Source organism: Schistocerca serialis, chromosome 4, assembly GCF_023864345.2.
Source record: "Schistocerca serialis cubense isolate TAMUIC-IGC-003099 chromosome 4, iqSchSeri2.2, whole genome shotgun sequence".
In the NCBI taxonomy this organism is placed as follows: Eukaryota; Metazoa; Arthropoda; class Insecta; order Orthoptera; family Acrididae; genus Schistocerca; species Schistocerca serialis.
This window is the reverse complement of record NC_064641.1, coordinates 318699209-318708029: the sequence shown is the minus strand read 5'-3', so window position 1 is coordinate 318708029 and position 8821 is coordinate 318699209. Positions and strand designations below refer to the sequence as shown.

The 8821-nt window shown below is 42.0% G+C and overlaps 1 protein-coding gene across 1 annotated transcript; it reads left to right on the top strand.

The window, feature by feature from the left end:
- Nucleotides 1-2088: 2088 nt before the first annotated feature.
- LOC126474425 (trypsin alpha-3-like) lies at nt 2089-6977 on the top strand. The gene is made up of 2 exons (XM_050101896.1): nt 2089-2094; nt 6606-6977. The coding sequence occupies exons 1-2, from the start codon at nt 2089-2091 to the stop codon at nt 6975-6977; spliced, it is 378 nt and encodes a 125-aa protein (XP_049957853.1).
- The last annotated feature ends 1844 nt before the right edge of the window (nt 6978-8821 follow it).

The window sequence follows — 8821 nt, the reverse complement described above, 5'->3', positions numbered from 1 at the left end:
CAACATTATCCATTGGCTGGCTGTACCATCAGTCCCAAAAAAATTCAATTTGTCTAGGGGAATACTGAGATTCATGCAGTCAATGCCTTAGATCCATTGCAGAAAATATCAACTGGTGCTGTATTATTATTTAATGATGGTAAAATTTCATGTTACTCACCGAATTTAGCAGGCATTAAATAATAAAACAGTGGTGCCTGGTATTTTCTACTACTTATCTGAAGCATTTGATGTGTGACTGATGGTATTCTCCTAGATAAATGGATGTTTTGTGGGACTGAGGATATTGGCAACCAACGGATAATCTCATACCTGACCAAAAGAATGCAAAAAGCTGTGTTTAATAATTCACTAAATGTACTCTTGGTACATAATTCCGATGGGGGAGAAATCACATTTGGGGTTTCCCAAGGCTCAATCTTAAGTCCACTGTTGTTCCTCATATATGTAAATGAGTTTCAGTTTAATAAACAACAAGCAAAATTAGTTACTTTTGCAGATGACACTATCATTGTAATCAATTCACACATACCTGCGGAAATGGAAGCAACTGTCAATATTCTTAAAAGTATCGTTAACTTGTTTTCTGTGAAAGACTCAACCTGTATGTATAGATTTATTTGGGGCTTGTTTAGGCTTTTGAGATGTGGACAAGAAGAAAAGCAGGCCAGCGTCATTTAATATGTACAAACAAAAACACTTGCAAGATAACATTTTGTTATTAGTAAAAAACAACAATCAAAATTATCATTCAACAAGAAAAGAAAGTTGTTTGCTTCAGAAAATATTAGAACTGAAGTAAGACTTTTATGTGGAGTGTAATGCTATAGAAAACTGAGATGCGAATAATAATAATAGCAGAAGAGGAAGTAATTGCTGCGTTAGAAGTAGGGTGCAATAGGAGAAGAATGAAAGTATCGGGGGTAGACTGATAACGAAAGAAAAAGTCTTGGCATGGTTGAGAGTGAAGACTGACATAACGAAGGTATTAACTTGGGGGAAGGATGTATTGATTGACTATATACAGTACTAGGGCATGAAGACAGTTAAAGACAATTTTATAAGGGACATCAGTCAGAAAAATATCGTATGCTGAGCCAGGCTAAAATACATTGACCGGGAAAGAGAAGAAAAGGGTTGCAGAAACGACAAAGAGCTGAAGAGATGACTGAACGCTTTGGAAAAAGGCTACTGCGCAACAACCTACGTGTTGAACGCTGGTTGATGTGATAGAAGTGTAGTTTACTTTTTAAGTTGACGATGATAATCATGGTATAAAATGTGTACATATGTGTTATATATGAGCCTTAGTGTGCGTGTGTTTATAGGAAAGAGATTACGCATGGCGGGTGGTAGCTATAAATCTGTGCATTTAGATTACCTTATGAATATTGGTTCAAGAATACGTAAGTTGATGGCTGTTTGAGTTCCTACGACAAAGCCAAAAAAATAAGAAAATATGTGAAATAACTGACAATCAAATATTTGATTGGAATCTGGCAAAGACTTCCAAAACAGTATGGAGACGCATTTGTCCTGCTGCAGAGAGGCAAAGTGTAATTTCAGTTAAGTCGGCGCTCAAAACGGGTTCGGTTCGTTTCTTCATTCTACCGTATCTTTTTTTACTGTTTCATTGATAAAGTGTATAACAGCTCAAATTGCGGACAGTATACAGGGTGATTCAAAAAGAATACCACAACTTTAGGAATTTAAAACTCTGCAACGAAAAAAGACAGAGCTAAGCACTATCTGTCGGCGAATTAAGGGAGCTATAAAGTTTCATTTAGTTGTACATTTGTTCGCTTGAGGCGCTGTTGACTAGGCGTCAGCGTCAGTTGATGCTAAGATGGCGACGGCTCAACAGAAAGCTTTTTGTGTTATTGAGTACGGCAGAAGTGAATCGACGACAGTTGTTCAGCGTGCATTTCGAACGAAGTATGGTGTTAAACCTCCTGATAGGTGGTGTATTAAACGTTGGTATAAACAGTTTACAGAGAATGGGTGTTTGTGCAAAGGGAAAAGTTCTGGACGGCCGAGAACGAGTGATGAAAATGTAGCACGCATCCAGCAAGCATTTGTTCGCAGCCCATGGGGGTATGTTAAGGATATTGTGTTTCGGCCACCTCTCCCAGCCACCACTGATGATTTGAAACGAGAAATAACAGCAGCTATCCAAACTGTTACGCCTGATATGCTACAGAGAGTGTGGAACGAGTTGGAGTATCGGGTTGATATTGCTTGAGTGTCTGGAGGGGGCCATATTGAACAGCTCTGAACTTGTTTTTGAGTGAAAAAAACCTTTTTAAATACTCTTTGTAATGATGTATAACAGAAGGTTATATTATGTTTCTTTCATTAAATACACATTTTTAAAGTTGTGGTATTCTTTTTGAATCACCCTGTATTTTAAGTGGAAGTGTCAAAAATCGTTGAGTTTAGCATGATGGCTAAGCCAATTAAATTTCCAATAGGCATTTCGGTCTTCTAATTTTGTTAGTTTGCACCGAATCAAAATACATATTCTTATCGCGATTTCAAGGAATTAAGATAAAGATCTACCTAGCGGCACACACAGACCTAGACCTGTCTCCCGACATGCAGTCGCTGTTATACAAGTCTGTAGGAATTACGGATGTGAATACTTGTTTTGTATAGGTACATTTGTGAGATCAGAGCTCGCACTATGAATACTATTGGCGATGCATATCCTGATTTCGATAATTTTGTGTATTTGTGAAATATTAAGGGCCTCCATGTGACGTTTCTTCTACAGTTCGATGTTGAGTTAAAGAAAAATCTTAAAATACTTTCACATGTGATTTAATGAACGAAAATGGAACCCAGTGGTAGTATTTCTCGACCCGGTCTTTTCCTGATGTTCAACACACTTCCTCCAGTGCACAGGAAATACACGGATTCCTCAGGAAAGAAATTCCTGTAGTGGTGTGCGCAACCACTCGTGGACTGCCTGTTGCGCTCTTCATCGGGGCGAAATTTCTTTCCTCCCATAAGCCTGTTTGAGAGGTCCAAACACGTGGTAATCATTTAGGACATGGTCTGGCGAGTGTGGTGGATGAGGAAGAGTATCAAAGTGAAGATCTGTAATGATTGCAACTGTTGCATGGGCAGTATGAGGTCGAGTATTGTCATGCTGCAAAATGACATCTGAAGTCAGACATCCACAACAATTCGATCTGATTGCATGTCGAAGATGATTCTTCAGCAAATCGCATTATGATACAGTGGTGATGATGATTCTCCTAGGCGTGTGACACTCAAAAGTAATGGCTCGTTCATCCCTAAAGAGAGTTAGCAAATGGTTGCATCCAGAATTTTTTGGGTTTTGGAGATGAAGAGTGGGGCCATTTCTTGCTAGCTCTCTCGGTTTAGGGTCGGTGGTAGTGCACTCATCTTTCATCCCTGTAATGACTGTCAACATCACCTTCCCCTTCTAAGCACCGCAGAAGTTCTTTGTGGACATCAAGGCATCGCACTTCCAGTTCTGGATTGATATGTCGTAACATGACTCTTGCAGACATTTTGAAAAAATAAGCAGTTCATGAAAATATGACGTCAGCCATGTTTAAGGGCATTTCCATCACAATGGCTTCAGATGCTCTAGTAAATTGTTGTGTCTCAGCACAGTGTGTCTGACGTGGGCGGGGACCGTCTGCCACCCGTCATACAGTTTCTGACCTTCATACTTCACAATTAGGCTCGCTGCAGTGAAAAACATGCCTCACCATATTGGACTATCATTCGCCGATGGATTCGTACCTCACTGCTCGAAAAATGGAGAAAGCCTGTTCTTACTGGAACAAGTCGCAAGCAGTGCAGCAATTGTAAACTGGCGTTATGACAGAATTTCACTTCTCCGTGGTATGCTATCACACGTTTGGCGTTCAATAAAGCACTGGTAACTGTACGGCAGTTAATTGAAAGATATGGCGGGAAATCAAATGTTTATTACGTTTGCCGGACCATGACTTGAACCTTTGCCTGTTGCAGACAAGTGCTCTACCGACTGAGGTATCCGAGGGCAACTCCTGACCCACCCTCACAGCTTTAGAGCCGCCAGTATCTCATCTCATACCTACCGAACTTCACAGATGTTCTGCTGAATACCTTGCGGGACTAGTACTCCTGGGAAAGAGGACATAAGCTGTAGGCCTGCAAGGAATGAAGGTGAACTTCCATGAAGTTTGAAAGGTAGGAGATGACGCACTGTTGGAAGTAAGGCTCTGAGGACAATTGGCAGCTTGGGTGGTTCCATAGGTAGAGCACGTGCCCACGAAAGGCAAAGGTCCCAGGTTCGAGTATAGTTACGGCACAAAGTTTTTATCTGCCAGGAAGTTTCAAATCAGATACGCTCCACTACAGAGTGAAAATTTATTCTGGAAACAATCCCTCAGGCTGTTATTAAGTCATGTTCTTCCATATCCTTTCTTCCAGGAGCGCTAGTCCTGCAAGCTATGCGGAAGAACTTCTGGGAAGTTTGCGTGGTCGGAGATGAGCTACTGGCAGAAGTAAAGCTATGAGAGCGGGTCGTAAATCGTGCTTGGACGATGAAGAATGTAGTTTGTGATTCCCCATTCCACACTTGCGTGGACTTCATTGCTCGGATTCTGCACCTACTGAAGTTTTCGGCTAATTTTATGGCATACTGGAGCTTCTATGAACACGATGCGTCCCAGAACGATGCGCTGTCGTCATCGCGGTTAGCAATTTAAGGAAACAGTTCTGAGTGAAGAGAATAAAATGTTCTGCAAAAATAATAAATACATCATCTACAAATATATACACGTGTATATTATTATTATTATTATTATTATTATTATTTGTGTCAAGACCCTTTACGATCACGTGTAATATTCTGCCTCATTTGAGAATTCTTTCTGATCTTTCACGATTTTCTCAGTTTTTCTCTGTGGAGTCTTTCTATGCCGTCCGGAGTGGCCGAGCGGTTCTAGGCGCTACAGTCTGGAGCTGCGTGACCGCTACCGTCGCAGGTTCGAATCCTGCCTCGGGCATGGATGTGTGTGCTGTCCTTAGGTTAGATATGTTTAAATAGTTCTAAGTTCTAGGGGACTGATGACCTAAGAAGTTAAGTCCCATACTGCTCAGAGCCATTTTTTTTCTTTTTCTGTCTTTAGTCCACTTTGTCCCTGGTTTCTTTGGGACTTCATTCTCTGATTTAACCTTCCACTTGTACATCTTTTCTTGTAAATATTTCTGTCTTCAGTTTCTGTTGGATCGACTTGTGCTCTTTATCGGTCAAGTTTGACTTGTGTGATCCAAGGCACTGTTGACTAGACCACTCGTACGTATGTCAGAATTCTCTTGGTGAGTCTTTTTGGAGGTAGGCTTCTGATGTGCCTGTTGAACTTTAACCTTCTTTTTCTGATATCTGCTACTTGGTTTGACATCTTCTCTGTGTTTTCCCCAAAGTGTAATCTGTATGCCTTTTCTGTCAGCTTTGGGTCGAGAATTTTTCTCATGATTCTGCGTTCTTCCCTCATTAGCCTACCCATGTGACTTTTCGTATAGAGTGTTAGAGTTCCACTTGCATGCAGTATTTCAGGTTTGTTTACTGTGTTGTAGTATCTGACCTTTGTTTGTATGGACATGATATCCTCATTATATGTGTAGTGTTCTGCTGTAAGCTCTCTTCATTTTTTGCAGTCGAGTCTTCCGTGAGGCCTTTTTTCCTCGTGTTGGTTCGAGAAGTTGACCTAAATATTTGAAATTTGTAACTCTGTTTATCTTGTCGTATTTTGTGCCTAATTTTTGTATGTTTAATTTTGAGCATAGAATTCAGACTTCCGGAAGGAGATTTGCAGACCAACTACTTCTGCAAATTCTTTAATATTTCTGTTTGTTTAGTTGCTGTATCTTCGTTATCCGAGAATGTGGCCAGGTTCTTCTGTGAAAGTTATGTTTGAAATTTCTTTGTCCTGGGATTTTCCTAGTCGTGTTGGTTTCCAGTGTCCTTGGATTTTCAGTTCTTTTTCCCATTACGTCATTACTTTGTCCAGCAATAGGTTGAACAACAGTACACCTTGGCGTACTACAATTTTGATCACGAAGGGATCAGAGATGTCACCCATGAATTTAATTTTCGATACTGTGCCAGACAATGTCTGTGTGATTAGTCGTAGTGTTACGTGGTCGAGTCTCCGTTCTTCTAAAATGTTGAACAAGCGTTATCGGTAAACAGAACCGTACGGCTTCTTGAAATCTATGAAAGTGCAAATGATCGGAGTATTCCTAATAGCTTTGTAGTTTAGAATTATTTTCAGATCGAAGATCTTTTTTGTGCATGAACAACTGGGACAGGAGCCAGCCTGGTAAAAAAATGCGAAGGTCCACGGTTCGAGTCTCCGTCCGCCACATAGTTTTAATCTGCAAGTAGGTTTCAAATCATCGCGCAATCCGCTCCGGAGTGAAAATTCGTTCTGTTTATCATGTTTTTAAGTTTCTTCATTTGATTCCCCCTCGTTTATGTATATTCCGATCGTTCAGATGAAATCCACTGGAAACGCGAAGGTAATCGGTCTTAAACACAGATATCTGAGTCAGAATGTTTACTTCCTGTATGTTGGCAGCCTGTGAGCCTAGCGACCTCGGAGCCGGCAGCCGGCACGCTGGTGACCGCCACAGGCTGGGGCGCGCTCTGGTACGACGGGCCGGCCGCCGAACACCTGCAGGCCGTCACGACATCCATCGTGGACAGAGCCTCGTGCGCCGCCAGTTTCGCAAACCTCGGTCTCGACATCACGGAGCGCATGATCTGCGCCGGCGATCCAGAGGGCGGCAGGGACGCGTGCTCTGGAGACAGCGGCGGACCCCTGGTGGAGGGGTCCACGCAGTACGGCGTCGTTTCCTGGGGCCACGAATGCGCTCTGGCCGATTACCCGGGCGTCTACGCCAACGTCGCTGCTCTGCGCTCCTGGATCAGCGAAACAACAGGCGTGTAGTGAGTTACACTCGACCCTGCCGCTAGGGCACTTGAAGTTTTCAGGGTATGAGATAGCAATAAAGGCTTGTGAAACTTCTCTGAGAAATGCATTATTGTGGATGCCCCAGGGATTAATTTTCTGGCATAAAGAAATAAATAAAACAGTTAGTAAAACCTGTCTCCACATCACACCTACATATCAATGTCGCTATTAGGTTTTGAGTTGTAACCCCTACCTTGCCTGCTTCCGAATGTGGAAGGAAGGTAGAGAATGTAAAGAATATAGTTGTAATCACCCACCACGTCCCAGCAGAACATCAACTCAGTAATGTTAATTGAAATTAGCCGAGTAGTACTTGTTAGTTCCTGTTGTGACTTTCTATTACTCCAGACTGGTGTTGGAAAGAAACGCAAGGTTACAGACGTGACCCAACGTCATTCTGAAAAGGCGAGTGCACAATGCGATCGGTCAGTCGCGTTATGTTGCAAGGTTAATTGAAGGTCGGACTTCGATTCTGAGAGACTGCAGATTAATTGATGCACAAAAAAAGATCTGATAATTTGCTAATCAGTATTTCGATCATGTCAGAGGCGGACGGGCTCCATGTCTACATCTACATTTATAGTCCGCAAGCAACCTAACGGTGTGTGGCGGAGGGTACTTCACGTGCCACTGTCATTACGTCACTTTCCTGTTCCAGTTGCGGGAAGAACGACTGCCCGAAAGCCTCCGTGCGCACTCGAATCTCTCTAATTTTACATTCGTGATCTCTTCGGGAGGTATAAGTAGAGGGAAGTAATATATTCGATACCTCATCCAGAAACGCACACTCTCGAAACCTGGACAGCAAGCTACACCGCGATGCAGAGCGCCTCTCTTGCAGAGTCTGCCACTTGAGTTTGCTAAATATCTCCGTAACGCTATAACCCTTACCAAATAACCCTGTGACGAAACGCGCCGCTCTTCTTTGGATCTTCTCTATCTCCTCTGTCAACCCGACCTGGTACGGATCCCACACCGATGAGCAATACCCAAGTATAGGTCGAACGAGTGTTTTGTAAGCCACCTCCTTTGTTGATGGACTACATTTTCTAAGGACTCTCCCAATGAATGTCAACCTGGCACCCGCCTTACCAACAATTAATTGTGTATGATCATTCCACTTCAAATCGTTCTGTACGCATACTCCCAGATATTTTACAGAAGTAACTGCTACCAGTGTTTGTTCCGCTACCGTACAATCATACAATAAAGGATCCTTCTTTCTATATATTCGCAATACATTACATTTGTCTATGTTAAGGGTCAGTTGCCAATCCCTGCACCAGGTGCCTATCCGTTGCAGATCTATCTGCATTTCGCTGCAGTTTTCTAATGCTGCCAGTTCTCTTTATACTACAGCATCATCCGCGAAAAGCCGCATGGAACTTCCGACACTATCTACTAGTTCATTTATATATATTGTGAAATTCAGTAGTTTTGCATTTCTTTCACAAATAGCTGCAAACAAAGCTGCTTAATTACAAGAGAATATAAACTGATACGCACAGGTTGTTAAAGAAATAAATGTGGAAGGTGTTACTCTATATAAACGTAACCACATTTGTGGTTCGTAAGAGCAATCTATATAGATGCTTACAAAGCGAAAGCTAAAGAGCAAGAGACGATACGAAACAGTGAGGCATCTCCTTACTGGGCGTAGAAAAATGTGGTGGTTGCGCCTTCCTTTATTATCACAGAAAGTACTTATTGACATTTGTGGACTTGTTAGTCTATACATTTAATATTTCATACAGAACAATTCTTTCGCCTTACAAATCTAATCCACAAAACAACATTTAGAGTTCTGTCGTTCCAAAATG